The sequence below is a fragment of the Limanda limanda genome, chromosome 16, assembly GCF_963576545.1.
Source record: "Limanda limanda chromosome 16, fLimLim1.1, whole genome shotgun sequence".
Taxonomy (NCBI): domain Eukaryota; kingdom Metazoa; phylum Chordata; class Actinopteri; order Pleuronectiformes; family Pleuronectidae; genus Limanda; species Limanda limanda.
In genome coordinates, this window is record NC_083651.1 from 15,401,555 (window position 1) to 15,426,245 (window position 24,691).

At 41.2% G+C, this 24,691-nt stretch overlaps 1 protein-coding gene across 1 annotated transcript in view; it reads right to left on the minus strand.

The window, feature by feature from the left end:
- Positions 1-67: 67 nt before the first annotated feature.
- uggt2 (UDP-glucose glycoprotein glucosyltransferase 2) overlaps positions 68-24,691 on the minus strand; it is a 36,477-nt gene continuing 11,853 nt past the window's right edge. Inside the window, exons 23-40 of the mRNA XM_061087958.1 lie at positions 21,983-22,114; positions 21,282-21,412; positions 19,546-19,641; positions 19,237-19,339; positions 18,397-18,476; positions 15,979-16,168; positions 15,702-15,860; positions 15,487-15,572; positions 12,495-12,579; positions 12,226-12,308; positions 6,340-6,444; positions 6,100-6,184; positions 5,082-5,264; positions 4,741-4,901; positions 3,378-3,492; positions 3,130-3,246; positions 1,921-2,086; positions 68-1,753 (exon numbers count right to left, since the gene is read on the minus strand). Of these exons, the coding sequence (XP_060943941.1) occupies positions 1,728-1,753; positions 1,921-2,086; positions 3,130-3,246; positions 3,378-3,492; positions 4,741-4,901; positions 5,082-5,264; positions 6,100-6,184; positions 6,340-6,444; positions 12,226-12,308; positions 12,495-12,579; positions 15,487-15,572; positions 15,702-15,860; positions 15,979-16,168; positions 18,397-18,476; positions 19,237-19,339; positions 19,546-19,641; positions 21,282-21,412; positions 21,983-22,114 (2,103 nt within the window). The 3' untranslated portion in view covers positions 68-1,727. The remainder of the gene's footprint in view (positions 1,754-1,920; positions 2,087-3,129; positions 3,247-3,377; positions 3,493-4,740; positions 4,902-5,081; positions 5,265-6,099; positions 6,185-6,339; positions 6,445-12,225; positions 12,309-12,494; positions 12,580-15,486; positions 15,573-15,701; positions 15,861-15,978; positions 16,169-18,396; positions 18,477-19,236; positions 19,340-19,545; positions 19,642-21,281; positions 21,413-21,982; positions 22,115-24,691) is intronic.

Genomic DNA, 24,691 nt, shown 5'->3' on the forward strand with positions numbered 1-24,691 from the left:
GTGGTTCAGAGTGAAGAACGAATCCCTTCACATCCACAGGTGAAGAAAATCCATAAACCGCTTTTTGTAGGTACAGTTTTGTATCAAAGGTTTATTTATTTTTTCCATCACATAGTATAAACATTTCTGTGACACAGCGCATTAACAGATGGGTGCCCAGACATCCTGCACCCATTTTTATTTATGATACAGAAGAAAAAAAACTGCTCCTGGCTTCATCGAGCAGCAGCACTCGTCTTATTCCTGAGACAAAACACTGGGTCACCAGGGAATTTAAATATTGAAAGGTTCTTTCTTAACATGTGAAAGATGAACGCACATAAGAAATAAACAGTGAAATAATTTAAAATCCTGTATTCTTCACATAAACCATGACCTGTAGAGTGCAATTGAGGATTCTTCCTCCACATCTTGGCAACAAAAGCAGCTCAGCCTGATCTGCTGAAACAAAGGTAAACAGACAGGCGACTGTTTGCTAGGCCCCGCCCCCTGAACTTATCACTTCTGAGCTTGTAAAAAGGCAGTGCAGGCTTCTCTACCAGCAACGTGTCTAATGTGTGGACATGATGGCTTTGAGCAGTGGGACAGTATTCTGATGTAACGTGCATTCTCACCAGTGGATGATCCATATTGAAATGAAGGAGAAGCTCTGCTCAAGTATTCCTGGTGTTTTGCACAACAACAAAATAAATATTATGCATGTTAACACAACTCATGGGGGCGGGACTTGGAAAACTGTAAAGCTGATAGCGCTAACTGCTGCTCTAATGGAACCGCATTGCATTTCATTTAAGTAAAATTTCAAAATAAAACAGTTCTAATGTCAGTAACAACTTTGGTTTTGGCATTTCAGTCAAAAAGTTTGCAAAGTCAAATGAAGAATAATGTAAATATAATGCCTTTCTGAAAAAGCTTTGAACAAAGAACATACAAATTTGATTTAAGTTCTCAGGCTACATCCACACCAGTACACTTTAATTTTAATTTTATCGCTCCACACGATATAATACCCGTCCATACTCACACAGCAGAAAACATTTGAACATCATAATGTTTAATCACATTGTCTACTCTGTGGTTGGTTGCTTGGTTATAGAAATTACAATGAATGAAAGAACAGCGATGATGAAAAGTAAGACATGAGATTTCATTAGTTTGACCAACAATGAGATGGAACTGTAAGAATGAGGAAGTAAAGGCGGATGACTGCATCATCGTTTTCAAACATCCCAGTTTCTGCCTGTTCAGGCTAAAACGCAGCCCCAGCGTTTCCAAACTTCAGCCTGAGGAACTCATAAACTGGAGTGGTATGGACAGGGTGGGGGGGGCGTAAACGTAGCAACAAAATAAAACTAAAACATAACAATGTGGACATAGGCTGAGAGATGTGCCTTTTAAGATTCTTTGCATAAATCAGCAGTGTCACAAACGCCAACTATTTCTCCCTCACGCACACTGATTTGAAAATTCATTTTTCCAGTAACATCGTACCAACCGAGGCCTGCCTGGTGCTGGTGGTGCACCAGGAGTTCACAGCTGGCAGCTCACACTCACATCACGACGTATCGACTGCAGCAGCAGCAGTTATGGCATCTCTGAGATCTCTACAGCATCCTTGTCCTGCATGGCTATGTTTAGATGGACCGGTCTGTCTTCAGGCTTCAGCGGGGGGGGCCTGCGTGCAGAAGGTGCTGCCTCCCTCCTCTCCAGCAGGGCGCTGGCAGACACTAAAGTTCATCGCGCAGGTTGTCGTCTGTGCAGGGGGAAGAAACATATGACGGAAATCAGGAAAGCGAGCACGGTGGGAAAAAGAAATTGGATCACAAGGTTGAATAGGTAGGTGTTACAGTTTGAATTCTCAGTCGTCTAAAAATAAGCACATATTGAAGGCACAGGGAATATTCTTTTTTCTCTATCAACCTTTTTTGTGCTGTGAGGCAGAGGGACTGTGTTCTTCTTTCTCCGCGTCTCCCTGTTCCTCGACTCGTCTCAGCAGCCCTTTTATCTCGTTGTCATACTCGACCCACTCAGGCACAATCCGGGCCGCGGCCGTCAGCTTGGGCTCCTTGGTCTTGGGGTTATTACACTGCGGCAGAGAAGCAGACAAAGCATCACTCACGCCACCAGAGCCACTTTCTCCCCACAAGTCAGATGGTCATTGGCAGCACAGTCTGTGGCAGCATTTGAACCTAATTTGATTTCCAATTCCGTTAAAAGGATGTTAGGCCATGTCTACTGTCTGAGTTCCCAAGCGGTGTCCTATACCACAATGAGACAATGCTTCCTAATTCAGTGGAATGGAGCCTGCACTGTAATTCTCTAAATTAGTTTAGGAGGCTACGGGATTGCTCCTCAGTTGTCTCCTAAATGCAGAGTGTCTCATGGACATTAGTGACTGGAAATATGCTCTGGTAAAAATACATAGCAACAATATTATTCCACTTATCAGCCTGTATACAGAGGCAAAATAATGATCTGAATAAATAATACGGAAGGACTTCACTATCAAAACAGAATAATTCGATTTGATGCTGAATTATTCACTAATTCTGGTTAGTTTTCTGGTGTAATTCCACATATTACGCAAGCTGCTTTTAGACCTGCACCACTGGGGATGTATGTGAGGACACAGTCAGCAACTCCAAACATTTTACGTGATAAAAAAAAAAAAAAAAAAGTCCTTACAGCCCCGAAAATAAAATGTCAATGTGAGAAAACAGCAGGAAAATTTCAAGAAAATCACAGCAAGCCTGTTGATGACATTGGTGACACACACTGTGTCTCCAGAGGAAAAGTCATTCATGCAGAAGACACAGATGAAGGTGTCATCTTGGAAAGAGCTTTTAGAGATAAGGACCTACTCTGGTGTCGATGTGCTGTGAACAATAACGTGATTTCTGGAGCAGAATTTATCCATCATGTCCCGCCTCCTGCTTGCTCTACCCAGACTACCTCTCTCCTAAGCGTTCTGGACATTTTCCTGTTGCTGTGAACACGTCTAACCCGCACAATCTCCTGCTACATAAGAAGGACGAACTTCCGAAAATGTCCTGCCCAAATTTAACGGGTGTTTTCCAGAGTTCATGTCTTAAAACGGCTGTGGACTGAGCTAACTGCTCCGGGACTCACCAGGTCTATCGTCTTCGCTGTGACTTTGGAGGCGTTATCGCACCACGTCTCACACCACAGCCACTCCTGAGGAAGAGACTTGATGGCCACCTGGTGGATCATGTTGTTAGGAAGGTCCTAGAAACAAAATATTAAAGGTGTATTCAAAATATGAAACATCAACAAAGTTACAGTAATAGTAGTAGTAGTGCTACAAGAAGAAACTCTGTATCATATAAAGTAATTGTGTTGTTCTCTGATATATGTACCTGGTCCAGGTTGGACAGGCTGTTAGGGTCTTGGCTCAGGGCTTGGTACTGGCCTCGTAATCGGTCCCCGGCTGCAATCTTACGAAACTTCTTTAAATCGACGACATACAGAGCACTGGGTGAAATATGGGAGAGGAGAGAGAGAAAAGGGAGAGAAAGAAAGAGAGAGAGAGAGAGAGAGGTGTGACAAAACCATTACCTAAAGGTAGAAGCCCGGAGGAGGGACTTAATAAAAATGACTCAAGATAAATACCCCAGGCACATTTGGATAATTGAACCCAACTTGGCATATTAATAACCTGAAGGTGTGAACTCTGCATTTTCACTTCTCACTTATTAGATGTAAGATTGCCAGAGGAAATTCACCACCTTATGTTTCCCTGGGCTCATGATATGGATCATCTCTCCGCTTCCCGGAGGTCGTACCACAGAGTGAGCAGCACGCTGACATCCCATCAAATCACTATAGTTTTGGACTCGTCTATTTCAGTCTTCATCGGCCGAAAAGAGAGACACCATCATGGCAGCTGTGTTCGGCTACTAGCTGCCACCTGATTAGTCATCACACTGACAGAAGTACAGCTCCTTAAATCCAGCAGGGAGCTGAACTATTTTACGTTTTTTTAATATCAGGATTAATTTAATCTGTATCATGCTTATTTTTTATTTTAAAGAAAACTTAAATTAGTTTAAATCCAATATGGATTTATTGATTTCAGCTTGTGCAAAGAAATCTGGGGGAAATTATTTTAATTCTCAACAATCAAGCTAATTTCTTATAGAGACAATCTCTGGTGGATTGTTTAAATGAAAATAATTACCTAAGTAAAGTAATGTTTTGAAACCTAATGAAAGTTTTGGCTTTCCCCTAAATTTGACAATTAAATTGAAAGATGAAGAACAACAAAAACAGCAATAGCATCTTGAGCCTCTACATATAAAAATACATTATCATTCAGTTCTTTTCATCTTATTTTTGAGTTAAAAAGAACTAAAGAAAACTTTTGCAGAATAATGAAGGATTCCTGATGAATTACTGAATCCAAGCTAATGTAAAGGAAAATAAATGTTATAGTGACAGATATGTTTTAGGACTCTTTTCATTCTGCTCTGCAAAGTGCAAAAGCAAATCACGAATGTCCCCGACTAAATAAACTGGCTGAATAGCCTACAGGGAAGAACGTGTCTGTAGAAACACAGTGTTCTGAATGTTACTATTTAAAAATGCATGGATTAATTCTGCTGCATATGTTACAGGGAGTGATTATTGTGTTATTGTTTCATTTTTGAAATGTCATAATTTCTTGCTTCGGCGTTGTATATTTGCGGCTTTAATCTCCAACAGTTTGCTGTTGAAATATACCTGATGTGGTATTTCCTGTGTCCCAGATGCGAGGCCCAATAGCCGGTTTTCCAGAAGCGATAGCCATCCATCTCTTTGCGGCTTTCACAGAACGGTGTGTAACCATAGGGAGCGCCCTCCAGGTCTAAATCCCTCAGGTCCTTCAGATCAGCCCGGACGATCTGTGAGAGGGAAAGAGAGAAAGAGAGAACATCTCTGAGGACTGAGAACGACTGACGACTCCGCAGGGGTGTTCGGAATCTCATCCAAATGTCACACACAGCTCCGAAACAGTTCCAAAGGAGTCTCTCACTTTCAGCCGCACACTTTTCTCTTTCCTCTCAGTGCAATTGGATCCTCACCTGGTCGGCGTCCACAAAGATGATCTTGTCTACCGCCAAGGGGAACAGAACATCCAGGAACAGGATCTTGTGTCCCCAGATGATGCGCTGCTTCTCAGTCTGCTGGTGGAGCCACCGCGGCCACTTGTACTGCACTAACTCATACTGAAAGCCGTACGACTCGGCCATGAAAGAGATGGTCTCCTAACCGCACCGAGAACAAAACACCAAAGGTCAAAGTCAATCAAGTACAAGAGCATGTTTTCTTAACTAAATCAATTCCACTAAACCACACATAGATTTATTTACATGCAACCGAGAACCATACAGTGGAATATTTTGTTTTCATTACAATTTATGGTCCAACCAACCCTTGTGACCAAGAAATCTAATTCATATTTTACAGTTTAACCATGAACTACAGATAAAAAAATGTTATGTAAAATGTATCATAAATGCACATACTTTCTAAAAAGTTTATTCTGTAAAGTAAATATTGTCATCATGGGGGTTTATATCAGCAGAAATGACTACGGATATGTCTGTGAAAAGGCTCATATCGGCCAATATTAAAGTCCAAGCAATTTATCAGTTGGGCTCAAATTAGCTGTTGAGAAAATTATAGTATGACAAAGACAATTTTGAGGATAAGGTTTTATCCGATTACTGAGGACATGCAGTTAGACGACTGTATTCTGAGTCATCAACCTTCTTTTTGACACAGGAAATGCTGGTTAGACAAATCATGAGCTCTATTTCATTAACTGTTGAATAATATATTATGTAAGCCTTTTTAAAATGCTAGATAAATGAAGATGAATTCACAAAAGATGCCATTAAAATAAAAAATGCACTCCTTTAGGCAATTTCATTTGCGAAAACCTTGAGATTAAGCACATGCCATCACAGAGGAAGGAGCCATCCACTGGTATTTTCTCCATTGAGAGGAATTGAACGTCTGAAGAACTGCGGGTCACGTTATTTTGAAAAAAGCAGTGGAAATAATGCAAATAAAGAAATCATGAAGTCAGGGCAGTACCTTGAAAGACGGAGAGAGGTAATTCTTGAGGAACCAGAACTTGACAGGTGTTTTGGTATGCCGAAGGACGGACAGCATCATTATTCTGAGATGGAGATAGAAAGATTGAGAGGTGAGTCTCAGGATCAGGGCTGAAAGGAATGTAATCCGTGTCGGACCTGGAAAATAACTACTTCAGAGTGTGTTTGTGTGTGTGTGTGTGTGTGTGTGTGTGTTGGTGTGAAATAATAAAAGACCGACCTGAGAAAGCGTTCGTACAGGTGGCCCGAGGCAACAGAAAATATGTTTAGAACATCCTCTTTCTTCTTCTCTCCATCATCCTTCTTGGAGCCGCCACCTGTGATGCTGTAAACGACACCATAATACATGAGGTTGTTGTGTAGTGATTGATGCCTGTTTTTTCACACAGAGACAGTAAATCAGGACTAAGCCAGTCGCCACCATGCCATCGTAAAGCAGGGGAGTAATAATAGTTATACCTCCCAGCAGAAAAACACTTTCAAACAAACCATGCATCACTGTGCAGCAAACTGGAGGTGTTTTATTTAAATGGAGCCGTGATATAGGCGATGACGACGCTCTGGAAGAGATTAGGACTCGGATGGATCCGACAGCGGTTCAGTTCATGTGCCGACACTCGGAGCGGAAATAATCCACATCCTAACAGACGCGGTGAAGGCAGCTGTGACATTAAAACAACTCACTGCATGAGGTAAAGAATAGGAGACAAATATTGTCTTTTAAGTTTTAAATTGGAGACAAATGTCATGGGATCTAAATGATTTAGTAAAAGCAACAGGAAAAAATGTGATATATTTCTGTGGTGCATTCCTAATTGGATGCCTATAACCTTGCAGCAGTGAAGAGGATATAAAACCTCAGCCAAGGAGGTTCTGTTTTCATTTGCATTTGTTTGTTTGATAGCAGGATTACACAAACACAACTCAACCGATTCACATGCAACTTTGTGGAGAGGAGGGACTTAACCCAAGACAGAATCCATTACATTTTGGTGCAGGAGACAGATACATACAATGCGTTATATGTACTTGGCTCAATGGTCTGTAAAAACCAGGCCCAACAATAACTCCCCTTTAAAAGTAGTGCGGAACCCGAGAAGAGACACATTATCCTGCTTTATAAAATAAATGTACGGCAGCCGATTCTGTGGGTGCGGATGTTTCTTCTAAAAGACTCCGGATAGAGAGAGACACATGTCTGTTCCCCCGGCGACCTTATGGAGTTGGGATGGGATTGAAGCTAAAGAACTTGTGAAAATGGATGGTCCTGATGGAGTTTAGTGATGAGAAGAGAGAGAAGTAACACTCCCTGTTCACACAGTTCATTTACACTGCATAAAGTAGTGGTGTTAGCAGCGATTGATTAAAGTGATTAGCATATTTTCAGACAATGTCTTACAAGTTTTAAGTTTAAGTTAGCATATTTTTGACACAAAATGCTGAAAGTTGTTGCCCATAATTTCTGGAGTGTTGTGCTGTGGTGGGATTTTGAAGAGTCCATCCTGTACGTGGCAGATGCATGAAAGTCCAACGTGATGTCTGCCAAGCTAAATATTTACCAAACCACAAAGCAACAAAATAACTCATTTGTGCCTTCGAAAAAAAACGGTGCAAAACATCTCTTTCAGCACAAAGATAGAGCCCATTAGGTCAGTCCTTTACTTTTCAGACTGAGTTATAGAGTAAGTCAGAAAATGTATCAGAATAAAAGGACAATCCCCTCATTTGTGAACGCACCGCTACCCCCCCCCCCCCCCGACCGCTATTAAAGAGCAGTGGTTCATGATGCGCGGCACATTTAGCGGACAGATATCAGGACTAGTGCTGCGGGGTAGATGTGTCTGCAGTCAAACTGTGTGTCCTTGTCTAAAACGGACTGCTGATGAGGAAAGAGTCTCTCTCCCACATTCAATCACAAGCACTGCCACGGCCCGAGGCTCCAGGAGGACACCAGTGAGTGAGAGGGAGGTGAGGGAGCATAATGTTTTTGTCAACACGTCCGCTAAAACCAACTCTCACACACACACGTGCAATGGTCTGAGTAGCGAGCAAGCCGCAACCATTAACACAAACTCTCGTGCTTATCAAACATCATATTATCATTTAGAAGACATTTAATTAATTTTTCTACCTGCACTTAACAAATTTGCTTCAGGGGGTCTGCGAATAACTCCTCTCTGCCACAACTAAGTCAGCTTTTTAAAGGGCCTCCAGCACCACAGTGGGGCCCAGCTCAGATAAAGCAGCTTTTGAGGGTCAGATGACAGCCCACTTGGCTGATGCCAAAATAATAACCTGGACCTCTGGACGGATCCACAAGGCTACAGATGTCAGCACTAACCAGACAAAACTAGACCAAAAGGCAGATTGTCAATGTGCAGTAAATATATGTGTGTAACAGAAACTGTGACACTGAAGGTTCCAAAAACCACACTAACATCTGGCTTTTGTCTGCAATGGGAATGGATACATCGGCATTCACTCCCAGGTCAAACAACTCTGGAGTAAACATGGGTCTAAATGGGCTCTGACTCTAATCAGGGGTGGTGGAAATTAGATACTTGGGTGAACATCCTTATTTAGCGAGACTGTGCCATAGTTATTGGTGCATTAGTGACATCAAGCATGACGCACCATGGTCATAAAGAGAGGAGCTATTTCTCGTGCTAAGTAATGATTGATCTAAAAATTGAGTCCCGTAAAAACTTCAAAATCCCTAACAAAGGAAGAGTGAAAACACTATTAGAAAACAAAGTCTGGTCGTGGCTTCCAATTAAATTTGTAAAGTGGTACGAAAATAAATTGTAAGAACAGGTCATAAATGAGCGTCCCTCCACTGAGAGTAAGCAGTAATGGAATGTGATGGCAAAATATTTCAACCACGACGTATAACCACAACCATGGGCAGCATCCTCATCACAATAACTAATGCTGCGGTTCAGTTTATCCTTTGAGTTATATGGTTTGCAAACACTTTTTGCTTAAGCCCAGCACATATAATTAAGCGTCAGACAAAACCACTTGATTCTTTACACAAATCTCCAACATTAAAAACATTGGAATTAAATGATAGAGCGCTTCTCTTTCTATTCTCCAGATTAGGTTTTGGAAACTAAAGAACATGAATGGCCAAGACCCCACCTCACTCTACTGAAGGTCTGACGACTGCTTAGCAAGAGGAAGCTTCTACCACACCCCCCGAGTTACTCTTTCACCACAAACATTCTGTGTGGCCCTGATGTTTCGGATTTCTAAAAGCAGCATAAAGGACATTCAACCATCAAGAGTTCCCCAGGCTGAGCGTAGCAAGAAAGGACAACTCTCCTTCAAACAGAGACAAAGAGAGAGAGAGCGCAAAAGGGAAGAAATGGAGAATCAAAGCAGGAGTAAGAAGCCAAGATGTAAGAAAGCATCTATTTTCAGTCAGGCTCATTATGGCTCAATAGAACTAAAGCTCCCTCTAAACAGAGAGAGAACTTGTAACAACTCTGTCACTTAGACTTACTGATGCTTGCTGATGGATGGATCCACCTCACTAATTCTTTGGAGGTGTTAGATCAATGCGTGGCCTTCAGTCCCGCCCCCCCAACGACGAAGCTCTCAAAGCATTCAGTGTTTCAAAAAAGGAAGCAATGTGCGGAACGAAAGAAAAATGTCTTAACTTTTCAAACAAGAATATTTTGAGGGTCAAGGTCTATGCGCAATGTCTTTGTTGAAATATTCAGCACATTTGAAAACCTTTTATTCCAATGTTTATTTCTTTGGGACTGACATTCCGTTCTTTTAGAGGAACATATTTCTTGTGAGGGTTTAACTGTCAAACTATTTAATATTGTCTCACCATTTTGTCTCCTTTGTTACTGAAAAAAAAATGGTTTGTTTAATTTTTATTATTTATTCTGGATAGCAGCTACAAGCTCAATGTAGCATATATGGTTAGATGTTCTGCTTAATGTGATGAGTGGCTTCTACATCTTAAGATTTATGAACTCTCATTTTGGAAGGAAGACATACTGGAATCCTGCCAGATGAAAGTACTCTCCTCTCTCCAAATGCAGTCAAATGCAAGTTAATTTTAGATCTGTTCATCTCTAGCACTTACGGAGCAATTGTGTTAAAGCTTATTAATCTTATTTGCTCTCTTTTTTGTAACCTCTTAATGTTGTTGAGACCTTGCATTATTCAAATGTAAGCATACCATGGGAAATGATCTAAAAATTACATTCAACTTTAAATGTATTGGTCCATCTATCCGGCCACTTTCTGCTTTTAATCTTCTCCTGGTCGAGGCAGGATTAGGCTACAGAGGGAAACCCAAGTTTTGCTTCCCCCAGTGACAAACACAGGCACCTAATTAACAGATGCCAAGACCAGCAGGGATTTGTAATCTTCTCAGCTTGTTCTGGGTGGGGCTTGGCGTATGCTCCCAGTCGGAGAGGACAAGAATACTTCTACAGGACGTGTCCAGATCCGGGAGCCCAACCACCTGAATAGCTTTTTTCAACATAAAGGCCAGTGATTGAACTTTGAGTTTGGTCTTCATTTCATCATACATACCCAGCTTTTACTTCAATTATCCAAGGACCAGATGACTCATTGCAACAGCAAGATACTCCTAATTTACATGAGCACATTCCTTCCAATTGTAGTGGGTAGCACTGGTACCCCACAGCAAGAAGGTTGTCGGTTCAAATCCTGGTTCAAACCCTTTTTTGTGGACTCTGCACGTTCTCTCTTTCTGCATAGATTTTCTCTGGGTACCCCAGTTTCCTCCCAAAGAAGTGCAGATTGGGGTTAGGTTTCAGGACAGTCATGCCAAGGCTTCCTGCACTACTGGTGTCCTCTACTCATTTTAGTGTCCAAGACATATGGCAACAGCTGCCAATGAAACTACTGAGTAAATCATTTGGTCTAAGATTTCCCTAATTTCAGGTAAATATATCGGCTGTGCTTCCCATTCAAACCCTGTCTGGGGGTTATCCATATGAGCAAAAAGGTCTGCAGAACGTTGGAGTTCCTATGTTGTGCCTTCACCAGGGTCTCAAATAAAGACTCCAATAAGGCAAAGTGCTCTGAATTCTTATTCAGCACAGAGGCACAGACCTCACACAACTGGTCATCCTTTTCTCTTGGGATAACGCCTACACCAGTTGATTCAGCCAGCGGCTCAAAAGCATCCCTGCATCAATGTGGCCCATCGCAGCATATTTAACTCCAGAAAGACAGAGAGTCCAGCCCCTACCCAAGATTGTGGTTCCAGAGCTTCTACGCTGCATTAAGATGAGTTAAGATTAATTTAATGATAATGTTTGATCTTCTTCTCTTCTTAAGGCTCTTTCTCCACCTGACAGGTGACAAACCACACTCAGATCTGATCAGGGACACCTAAGTTGATGATGAATAGGAATTCACATTGCATCAAAAAACTCTGTAGATGTATGGTTGTATGTAACTGTGCATTATAGATTATGCACTTTTGCATGAATACAAACATGTTTAAGACAAATCCTGTAATGTTTTAAAAAGACCACATTGATGAATAAACAAATAAAAAAATGATGACGAAAACATGAAAATGTGAATATCTTATATAAACATAGCTTTACAATGTTACCATATTGTGTTTGAAAGTAATAAGTCATTTGGATTCCTTGCAAAATACAAGAGTAGTACAGCAGTTGAAAGCATACATAAAAACACTGCATGCTAATGAGTATGATGAAGAAGTAATAAGTGTTAAATGGGTTGCAGCAACACTGCCTACCTTTTCTCAAAAGTGCTCCAAACACTTCATACAGCAAGCATTAAGTGAGGAGACAGGATCACACAATTAGGAAGCGTTGGGGGAAAAACACACACAAACGCACACACACACATACCTACAGAAGCACATATTTTTTGCAAGACTAGATCTTACAGCATAATATCGCAGTCGGGATCCAGGGGAGGAATAAGATCTCCTGGAACCGCAATGTATAATTGACAAACAGAAGGCAGGTCAACAAACCCACCAGTCAATGAGCAAACACTTGTGAGTGCTGCGAGAAGATTTGAAACCAACTGAAAACAACCAAATTTGAGCTGTTGGTGAGAATAGATTACAAACCTTGCTATGGAGTCCCATATGCCTTTGCTTTCACTTGCTTCACTAAGAAGATCTTCGTGGATTTTCTCAGCCCTTTTCTGCACCTACAACGACAGAAGAGACACAAAGCGAGGCTATTTTTTTCTGATGTTATGTGTGACTGTGTGAAATAATTCATTTATGACCTGTGAAAGACATGCACGTCATAAAAACTGTTTGAAACATTTTACTGTAAGCTCAATAATGTTCAGAGCTGTGAAGCGTTTAACGTAAATATGAAACACACTCACTCTGACTTTGATAATCTTACTGTGGAAACTGTTCAGCATAACAATAACATCACCAGCATCTGCAGGGGAGTCGGTTCCATCGTGCCTGAAAAAGTGGATAAAGAGCGAGACATTGATTACCATCGCTGAGTTAAAATCAATTATTATGAAATCTCAGCCATGGATCAGCAGCTGGTTAGAGTAAGACAGGGAAGGCCCCGCCTGGAGACTGAAACTTATCCGACTGGGGGATAAAATGTATCAAAATGAAAAAATTACGTCATTCCCAAAATAACAGCAATTCAATATACCTGCAAACCTAATTTATATGATACTTTTAAGCAATCTACACATTAGTAATACATAGATAATACATCCATATCAATACATAACCTAGACACACAGTTCTGAACTAGAAATCAGTAATATATGAAATCTGTAAGCATTTGTGCTCCGATAAGGATCCTAATTTTTGTAGTCCAGAAAAAAGTCCAGTTGACTGTACTTTCACACAAACAACATTCAATTTTATAGGTTATCAATAAGTATTTTGGCCGATCTTAAAGTCTAACTGAGACCCCCAGAATGATCGCATTTTGCAATCAATACATTTACTGATATGAATACTTTTTATTTATAACGGAAACAAACTTTAATGTCACTCGATAGAGCGCATGCCCAAACGTCCTCTTAAAATAATTGTCGTTGCAGCAAATATAAACACTGTAAAAAATATATCTCTGGTGATTTACAGGAAATGCTCCTTTAAAGCCTCCTTTAGGGTAAAGGTTTGTTTGGCAGTTGAGGAAGAGGCAAGGGCAGAGATTCAATGAAAACAAACGCCAGTAACTGTAGCTTGGTCTTAAAACTAAAATGTATCAGTGGATTTGAAGAATAAGGGCCAGAACATTTACCATCTTAATAAGACAACGTTGTTTTTTGCAGGTAAGTTTACATGAACCACTAAATGTATATCTGTATAATGTATGTATATATTATCATTCAAAGAACAACTCAACTAATCAATTTGACTTTGATTTACATGCTAATAGGGTCATTCAGTCCACATTTTAATGAATTACATTTTTGTGTCTTGCTGACATGTTTTAGCTATAGGAGGAGCTAAAAAATAAAAAGCACAGCATACACAGTACAGTCTGCACTCTGAGGGAGACCACAGCAGCTAATAGACAGACCACTGACGGAGAGTGAGAGCACACACATAAAAGCAGAAGCTGGGAAAGCTGCCAGGGTCACACTCTGACCATATTCATTACCCTCCATCAACATTAGAAATCACCTTACCATTATTTTATCCATCACTAGTTCCCAGGCATGCCGTATATAGTGGTAGATTTAATGAGAAAGTCTGTACGGTATTGACTGCATAACACTGGCCTTTCACTGTAATTGTTTTAGGACTGATTTGTCCGGCTGCAAATTTGTTTTGGCAGCCAGGATCTGCAGGGGTCTGATGGTAAAACACCAGAGAGCAAACTTCAGCCAGGGATGAGCAATAGGCCATGAAGCACTGCTAGCCATTACGACCACAATGCTTACTAAAGGCTAAAAAAGTAACCTTATCACTATGATAAATGCCCCCTCCTCATTTGGCCATAAGTGCATCCCCCTTTGCTCAAGTGTTGCTCGTGCTTTGTCCGCTCTGCTGTCACTAGTGCAACTCAGCCCGTAGGGCTTGTGTTAGAAAGCGCCAGAGATCAATCTGTATCCCTGCTCTGAGGAGAGGAGATCTAGCCATCTCATTCATCGCTGTCAGGGCGAGGCGCAGTGGCACAGGGTGCGTGAGGAAAATGCAGGCTCGGGGACCGGAGAGCACAGACACTCCCACTAGGCTCTGATCGGCCACCTAACCAGAGCAGAGTGCCGCTAACCACAAGAATAATGACACTGCCAAGGTGAAAAATGACATCACCTCTTAGCTTCACCTGGAGGATTGGGGAATAAATCTTGGTTGTCTGATATGATTTCAGGGGAGCCGAGGGCTGTATGTGTCCTAAATCTTATGGATAGCTAGAGAGGACAATATCTGTGATTGTAGGGACATCTAGTATGGTGCGGTACAGCTGCCTGTGCAGACTCGCGTACATGGTTGGGATTATTGCAAATTGAATGTGAGGGATTTTTGTTCTCTGTTATGTCACATAGAAATTATTGGGAATATATAGGGAAAAGTTCCTTTGAAAAATAGGAATACAACTTGTTTTGAGCCAAGTAGAACGTGTCAGAGTACATTGTAACCACAATAAAACTGTTGCATATCATATCCCCTTTCTCTCTAATTGTTTCCTGTCTGACTCTGTACTGACTGTCAAATAAAGGCAAAATGCCAAAACACAAAAAAGGATATTGCATCTTTTAAGAAAATGCATCAAACCAACCAGAGCACAACACTGTTTCTATTCATCCAGGGGAATTAAACAACACCAACTCACTCAGTCTAGTACACGCAGCCTTTGACACATACGGCATCCTAACTAAAACACATGCTGCTGCTGGTATTCTGCAGTCTGAGGAGGATGGAATGGAAGGTGACCAGCTGAATCATCCCAACACTCTGTCTTCTCTATAATAGCATCCCTTTCCTCCTACCTGTCTCTCTGCCCTCTGCGCTGAGCAGAACTCCCTGCATTCATCAAAACCTTGAGCTGCTAGTGTCAGCAGCTCTCCATGTTACCATAGTGATGATTTTCACAGATACCAGTAGGAAATAGAGAGGTGGCTGTGAACAACCTTGATGCTGAGCTACTGATGAAGTCTTCTAATTAGCATCATTATCTAACTTTTACCCCAATATCAGCAGGGTATGGGATGGGATAGAATATAGGATAGGATATAGTATAGGATAGGATGGGGTGGGATGGAATAGAACAAAGAAGGACATGACAGGGCAGGAAAGGTTATGGAAGGTTAGGAGTTATAGGGAAGGCCAGGACTAGATAAGAAACACTACAGTGGCCCAAAAAACAGTCTATATCTACTGGTTAATACTCACGTGAGGACCTCATAGATATCCTCTGATCTCCCTTTACGTAATCTTAGGATCCAAGCACCGGGATTGGCTTTCAGCTGGAAATAACCCTGTTGTGGTTTAAAAAAGGGAGAGTCTCAAGTATCAATGTTAAGAATACAAGCCAATTGATTACTATGATATCAACAGTGCAAGACAACTCTCTTGGTAACTCTTGTATGAAGAGAAAGACTGCTGACCAGGTTAGCCATGACAATAGTGTCATGCATGAGCGGGTCCCGATTCGTGCCGAGGGTAAACTGGAGTCCGCGGGGGGGCTGGCCAGTTGACAGGTCAAAGCAGTGGCCCTCCAGCAAAAGGTGCTCAAGTTCATACTCCGCCCTCACTATCCCATTAACCTGGAGCAAAGAAGAGATGACAAATCAGGGGGGCAGTGATTCATGGAAATATCTCAACCCTACCAAGAGGGTGAGATGGAGAAGATTGCTTGCTAGAAGCGACTATGGTGCGGGATACCTCCTGCAGGTGGATGTTATCCAAGTCATGGGGGCTGCGCACTGCCTCCACCATCCAGCTCTCTGGCGTGATCATATTGAGGGTGAGGAGTGGAGATTCTGGGAGCTCCATGAAGCGGGCCACGGGTCCTGGTGACACTGTGTCATTGGCCAAGAAAGCCACATCGGACTCCAAGACAAAGCGGTAAAAGCTGCAAAGATACACAAAAAGAAGTGATCAATAGTTTAGGTGCTTTACAATTAACTGCAAATTGAGCCTGAACATGGTGGGTATGATTGCAGGACGTTTTGTCACCGGTACAAACAACAATTCCATCAAACAGATGCTCTGTGCTCCTCAGCAAGCACTAAAATGATGACATGTTGTGCAACACTCTCCTTTCTAGGACAGGAGAGATGTGCTCTATTGTGACAGTCGGGTATATACAATCTCTTCAAAGTGAGGGATCTAATACTATCACTGCCAGTGTTCCTGCTCAGCCAGCAGCAGAGATATGTGCAACAGAATTGTTCTCTTTCCACTTTATTACCTGGAGTTTTCACAGAGGCCAGCTTTGAGCTAATGTTTATGCTAATCGCTTTTGCTCAGCGCGCCCTCTGACACGGAGGAGCCATAATGAGTGTAGATAACATGGAAGATGATAAACATTACCAATGCTAATCAGTTTTGTTTAGACTGCCGTCTTACCCTCAAATGTGCGTCAATATATATATAAATAATACATTCTCTATTCACAGGGACATTTCTCAAAACTAACTTCCCTCCACAGCAGACGTGTTTCTGAGGGCCAGAGCAGGGCACTTAAATAGTGTCTGATGACCCGTGGGGTGGGGGAGCTGCTACCATCACACAGGAAAGCGGTGAGGGGAAGGGTGTAGTTAAGGTGGAGCAATACAATTCACCGCGAGAAGAAAAGTGAGAGCCAGGAGATGAGCAGCCCTGCGGCCTCACTTCCACTATGAGACGTATAAGAGTTAACAAAATGAACCCACTGACTCAGAACAGGATTCATGTGCACCCGCTGACAGCCGTATCGTTAAGGGTGGGCTATAAGATTACCAAGGTTAAAATACGACTCTGAAAGGGGACATGACGCAGAGGAAACTTTGTCAATGCAAAACTCCTCTGCCGTTTTAAACTAGACATCATTATTCTCAGGATTTTAATGATGAAAGCCAAAAAACTGAATAAAGCTCCATTGCCTTTGTTTTTAGTTAAAATGTTGAACTCCGTCATTGAGGTTATGTTTTCACCCGTATCCGTTTGTTCGTAGGTTGATTTGTAGGTTTGTTTGTTAGCAAGAATAGACAAAAACAACTGGACGGATTGCTATAAATCTTAGTGGAAGGATGCAGAATAGGTCAGTCAAGAGCCCATTATATTCCAGGGCATATTTTTTCCACTTTTTTTTACATAGTGAGATTCTCCATTTCCAAGGGAATAATTCATGGATCTTGAAAAAAAGAAGTAGGCACATTTAAAGAACTGATATCTAAGAGTGTGAGGAATTGAGCAGCTTGATTTAATTAAAGCAGACTTTTGGGCCTTTTAATTTCCTCAAACAGAAATTTCATAGAGCTGACAAAGTGTTAGCATTTCTGTCTATTTCCTGCATTATCCTCAGGTTCTCAAGTTGTCGATGACTGAAGACGAGTAAGGGGCTTCAGGAAATCGCCCAGCAACACAAGACATTTGATTAACAAAGGCAAATAACAGACGTGTCTGCACTGTGATATACTGGACTGGCTACTAGTAGCAGCTTGATTGCAGACTTCCAGCTGAGTTATGTCTCATGTGAAAATATAATATAGCCATCTGCGTTAATTATATGCAATTATCACTCAGGGGGACGGGAAGAATGATGGGTGGGTGGTGCATGTGAGTCATGTGTAGGGGGAGGTTTACTTCCAGCTGATCTCTTACAGAGTTTAGTAAAGGTTATGATGTATATTGATCATTCAAGGTGAGCATAAACTTCCTGGACATGTCCTGCCATCTCAGGTTGAGACAATAACATTTTAGCTTTTTCACTTCACTTGCACTACACATGACTCAACCCGTTGTGGGACAAATTAGAAGAGAAAACACCTCAAATTACATAATGACTAACATTTGCGAATTGGTGTGTTTGTAACGGACAATTCTAACCTTTTATTTGTTGTTGGTGTTTTTTAAATTTTTTTATTTGGTTGTTTTTACTGCATGACTTGAGCTGCAAAGGTGCAAGCTGTAAGCAATTTACAAGAGATGCGAGGGGAGGCCCAAAGCAATAAGGTGGTGTTATTAAGCAGATTGCATCTGTGCAGTATAATTTAACAAAGGGAAGGAGCGAGGCAGAGATGCTAAGTCTGCAGCGGACAGAGGATACACAAACAAGCCAAACAGGAACATTTAATTACTGGTGGAGCTCGAGCTTACCTCTTGAGGGGCATCTCGGACAACTTGGCCCTGCAATTCATAAACACCTGCAGTCTCACATTGACCACTTGACTGAGCACCTGCAGGAGTGACAGAAGACGAGACCCGGAAAGAAATCAGGAGAAAAGCAGAAAACAGACCAATAGATGAGAAACGAGCACAGGACACACTCAAAGGGAAGGAAGGTAGCTTGTAGTTTCACTGCACATTATTCTTATTATACTCAGTTTAACAGGGTTTTCAAAACACTGAAACAGACATTCTAACGTTACATCTTTTATGATATAACAGCAGTCAAAAAAATAATGACACGTTATAATGATAATAACAGACACAGTGAGCTGCCTCCCTCACGACCAGCTATGATGTTGATATGCCGGCATCATACTTTCTACTGTATGCAGCAGTAGACTCCTGAAAAAGCGTACACTGCAAACAACGGCTACTGAAGGTGGCAGTCTCGCTGGCTGCTTTGTAAAGACATGGTGAGTCATATTTTTATATCCTCCCCAAGTCGAATTCTCCAGCACAGCAAGCCCCCAGCAAGACAGCTGCAGACAGCAAGTGGGATTCGGTGAAACTAAGCCACTAAGGAAATAAGCTTCAAAATAACCTTATCAGGTCAAATAAAAAATAAGCAGACTTGTTTTAGCACACAAAGCCCTACCATCTACAAAGGGAAATAAAGTGCATAGAAAGGAATGAAGCTTTTGATGATGATAAACAAATCTGAACTTTTTGCTTCTCTGTTCTCACTTGTAGTTATTTTAGGGAATCCTTGCTTTGTTAGGAATTGATGCAGAAAAGAGGAGAAGCGAAAGGCAGAAGAATGCGGCTTACCATCAGCAGAGAGGACATCTTCTGTGTCTCTCTAGTGAGGGGGTCAACGATGGCCACCACATCGTAGAACACCTCGTTTTCCCGCGGTGAGAGACTGAGAATACTGAGGAGGAGGAAAAAGCACATCAAAGTGAATTCAGCAACAAAAGGTTGAACAACACTTATTCAGCAGAACTGGAAATCAAAAGATTTGCCTTTCTGGGCTGCTTAAAATGATGGTGTGGCGACTTTCAGATGTAATATAACAAAAGAGAAGGAAACTGCAGAGCCAACAGGACAGTAAACAGGAGAAAAGAAAACATTGCCCACCTGTGGCTGTCTTTGATAAAGTGAACATCCCTCCTGACCTCTCCTTTCGGGGCTGCACTTAGGAGGGCATCAACTTTCATGACTAAGTCGCTGGCGCTGAGGGAAAAGAGGTGTTGCAGGGTCACTCCATCATTTATTAATGGTACGTGTTAGCAGAGATGTCAAACACAGTTCATGTACTGTGATGTCAAGCTGTTAACAAGGTAGCTTCATAAATCAGTGAAGCCCAACTTCAAACAGTGGACATCATAATGTCTAAATTTCAGAATGATTGTTTTTTACACAGCAAAGTATTCACACACACTCACTTTTTCCACATTTTGTGTGCAAGATTTAATTTTAAATAGATGAAACTTAAGTTTTTGCCATATCTACCTTCAATAAAAATGTGTTACAAGATATTCGTAAGACATTTTTTTAAATCCAAAAACTGAAATCTGCTGTTTATTGAAATATTCACACGTTTTAATAAGCACTCTTTGCTAGAAGTCTCTTTGGCAGCACTTAAAGCTCTAAGCCTTCTTGGGTAAACCCTCGAGAAGTTTTGAAACACCTGAATTTGAGCGGGTTATCTCATTCTTCCTGACATATCATCTCAACATCTGTCAGATTGGATGGAGAGCATCTGTGAGCTGCCATACTTAGGTCTCTCCTGGTTGGGTCACTCAAGGACAGTCAGAGACTTGTCCTGAAGCCACTCCAGTGTTGTTTGCTTGGGGCTATTGCTGAACTGAGAGGTGACCTGGCGTGTCAGTCTGACGTTGAGTGCTCTCTGGTGCAGGTTTTTCTTCAAGGAACCCTCAGTACTTTGAAGTACTTGGCTTCATTCCTTCTCCCAACTCTGCCATGTATCGCAGAGAAGCCCCCCCATAACATGATGCTACCATCCCCATGCTTCTCCATAGAGATGCATTTAGCCACGTGGTTTTCGCCAGACATGCCAGAGTTCCATTTCTGTCTCAACAAACTAGTTTTGTTTCTTTGGCAGGTTCTCTGATATTTGCAGTGGACTTCTGAAGCTCTGTTAAAGTGATTGTTGGGTTTTCATGTCACCTCCCTCACCAAGGCCCCTCTTGCCCTTTTGCTCAGTTTGGCCACACAACTAATTCTTCAAAACTTCTTTTATTTGACAATTATTGAGGTCACTGAGCTACTGGAAACACTCAAAACTTCAGAGATGGTTTTACACTCTCGCCCTGACCTGTGCCTCACAACAATTTCATCAGAGGTCTACAGAGTTCCTCTGAACTTTATGGCTTGGTTTTTCTGTTGACATGCAGTGTGGGACCTTATATACACTATTCTGTCTTTTTTAAACAATGTGTGCTCTTTGACACATCTCAAAGAAAATTAAAGATCATAATTTGAAGTGTCACAGCAAACAGTCTAAACACTTTTATAATTGAGAGAATATACTTTTTCAATATAAGCAAATATGCAAAACCTTCTAAAGGTGCATTCTTCACTTTGTTGTAGGAATTATTCAGAGTAGACTGATGGGGAAAATGGTAATTAGATCAATTTACAATTAAATTAAACTAAATTTACAATGAAGTGAAGTGTGGAAACAGTGACATAGTGTGAATACTTTCTAAAACCACTTTAAGTAAGAGGACCCCTTGTTTTTAGATCATTTCAAGCAAATGTAATAATAGAGAAATTATAATAAGGACATAAAAAGGTCAAAAAATACTTTTTGTGTCACATAACGAGTTTGAAACTAAACCCAAACGTACTGTTTTGGCTTCATCTGCATCTGTTTAACTTTGGCTTTGACTTTCTCTGCAGAACCACTCAGTGTAATCTTCTCCAGCAATTGGAAATCTTCCACAGTGAATTCCTCCTGCTCTTCAAACGGGCCAAGGATCTAACATGGAGACAATAAGTCGGTCAGAACAAAACTTTTCTTATTCATATCCCAGCATGTATTATTTACTACTCACCCGGGGGCGTGTTAAATATAATGTGATCGTAACATAGTGTTTTATCCACTTAAAGTCATGGTATTCAGTGATGTGTTTGCCTCCTTTCTATTTTTGGAGTAGCGCCCTGCCACTGCAGCAGAGGAATGTAAAATGAGACTAATTGTTACTGCCATCTCAGAGGCTGGCCTATTCATCCATTACTGTCAGCATCGTTGCTGCTGCTGATTCTGAGACAGTGCACACCTACGGTCAGTAGATACAGAGATGCTCATACAAACACGCATGCGTGGTGCTGTAGGTGCCACCTGTGACCTTTAAGAAATAGACATCAAGCTGATTTGACAGTACTAAGGTCAAGTGCTCTGAAGTCACTGGAGGGAAAAACTTCCACAGTGCAGCCTCTTAAAGGATCCTGCTTCTCTGTAGCAAACAATAACGACAACATTTGACTGATTATTTTTCTCGCTTACTATACAAATTAGTCTCTTCTAACACAGATGAAGTCCACTGACCCTGCCGTTGCTTATCACTGCACGCTCTCCAGGCCTCAGTTTCATGACCTCTCTACAGAACAGCTGCTGACTGAGGATGAAATCCACTTCCAGTGTGTTGAACTTTTTCTCGAAGGCATCTGCGTCCATGCCCTATAGCAGAAAAACAAAAGTTTGTTCAGGGTGTTAGATACATTGATTGCTCTGTTAGCACAAACATTCGCCCCAAAAATTCTGATGTACTGAATGATCCAGTAGACTAGCTCAAGGACCTTTCTGCCTTTACAGTCTGTCCAAAACAAAATCTGAGTGATATATTGGCATGAGGAATGATATATGAGGCAAAAGCAATTATTCACAATATCATCGATGCCTTTCATCAGTGTAATCACTGCAGTTTTCAAGCATAAAATATTTCAACCAGAGGAGCAAGCTGTCAGAAATGCACATTTGTGAAAATGAGATTAATCAATTTGTAATTAATACAACAAACTCTTAATTAAGCCTCTGTCATTTTTGTCTATAACAAATTAGGGGGTGGGAGTTTGGAGGTTTGCGGAGTCAAGTTATTAGTTTCTCTAACATTTCACTCCTCGGGAGAACAGGTGAAATACCAATAATGTCAGCACAATCCAGTCAGCAAGTCTGTCTGGCAGCCAATAATAAACTCATATCCCTCGACTCTGGGTCTCAACTCACACAGCCACATCCTTTCACTCGTTCCACTGCTATTTCCAACCCGTTGTCTCCTCATTGTTAAGGCTGGCATACCTGTAGGCCGGTTTGTTATGGATGGTCCCATATGTAACCTGTGCTATATGACCTATCCTGACAGGGGAGAAACAAGCTCTCCCGTCAGCTGATTAGTGCCTGTGAATTTGTTTTCTTATGTGCAACGCTGCGTGGGTGGATTCTGGACGCTGCAGCGCAGAGAACACGAGCGGTTGTATACTGCTTACAGCAGCACAGTGATAGTCAGGCTTGGCTGAACACACGTCGCTCACAAAATCACAAATAGTCTGCGGGAACTATTCATCAGGTCCTAGAGACCAGATTTCCCCCAGTGCCTTTTAACTTAAAGATTCAGTGTGGAGCCTGCTTTGTGTTGGTCGCTGTGACAGATCATGTGGAACCTTAAGTGAGTAGACTGCTTGCCTTGGTATCCACAGAGTGCGGAGCATCATGCATGAGGGGAACGAGAAGTTGGGCTCATCCATCACCATTTTACTCGACTGTGCACTTAAATCAAGAAAGCAGGGGCAGACAAATCTCTGCAGGTGGTTATAGACAACCTTCATTTTCCTACTTTTTACCTTTGTGCTCATTATCCCTTTCTCAAAGAGACACCTTTCAATCAAGAAAACCAAGCTAAAATAAAATAATCAGACAAAAAATGATTAACTTACTTTCTAAGCACTAACTCTCCCACTGTAGACCTGTGTAACTTTCAGGGTATGGAATATATGACACAATACCACGAGACAATATAAATCTATCAGCTCTGGGAGCTTTAGCTACACTATTTATATTCATGCAGGTATTTCTTTAGTATCTCTACTTGTATTAGTCTATCGCATGAAGTGCAAATCAATCAGCCAGACTGTTTAATGGCAGTTTTGAATTTATAAGATTATGCATAAAAAAGATGAAGTACTTTATTTGTCAGGGACTTCATACACTACTGATTCAGAGTTTTGGAACGCCACCTTTTTATCCCCTATTTTGTATAAAAATGCAATCAGTTCAGAGTCCAGTGAATGACCTTAAATGGTACAAAGGTAATAAACAAAATCATGTTACTTTTATAAGACAATTATTGAATTGGTTAACTTGTTTCTTTCCTGCAACAATGGAATTAAATAAAAGTTAATGCAAACAAGTCCTGAAGTTGTCCCAACTTTTGTTAATTACTTTCAAATCCTCTGTGTGTCTTCAGGCAGTGTTGGAACAAACTGTGTTATTACACCCTCTGATGCATTATTAGGACAACACTGCACTGCAGGAAGTAGTACTGTATATAACTATCAGAATGGCAAGGAAAAACCTAAGGTGAGAAAAAGTAACAAACGGAAGACAGACTGGTTGGTCAGAGGTTCATCCTACAGCAAGATAACGATCCAAAACATTAGAAGAGAAGAACCAGACGGGGGCTTCAAATGATAGAGGAGCGGCACAGGCTCCAGACTTAAATCCCACAGAGCTGGTTCAGTATAGACTGGACGGATGGCGGAAGCAAAGCAGACTACAAGGGCAAGACATATGTGGGATCGGATGAACTTTCCAAAAAACATTTCATTTCTAATGTAGAAACGAAAACAACACGATGACAGTGGTGGGCCGCTAAATTAACTGACTGAATTTAGACTCAATCTAGTATTTAAATTCAATGATATATTTTTATCTTGATTATTTATTATGATTTACTTTCACTGAGACAGTAAATTTCACAACATATGCATTGTGTATTTTTTGTGATGGTGTCTCACTTGCTGATTTGATATATTTTGTGATATATATTGATATATTTTGATATATTATCTCACAAACACCATTCTTGCATTGATTCTATGCTTCCTAGTTTACTTTGATGGGCATGGATCTTCTGACAAATTCTTGTCATGTCAAAAGGAAGCAAGAAATATACATTTTGCCACTTCAGCTCAAATGCATTCAGCAGATAATACTTTTTAATAAATAAGTATCGACTGACGGCATCACAAGATTTATATA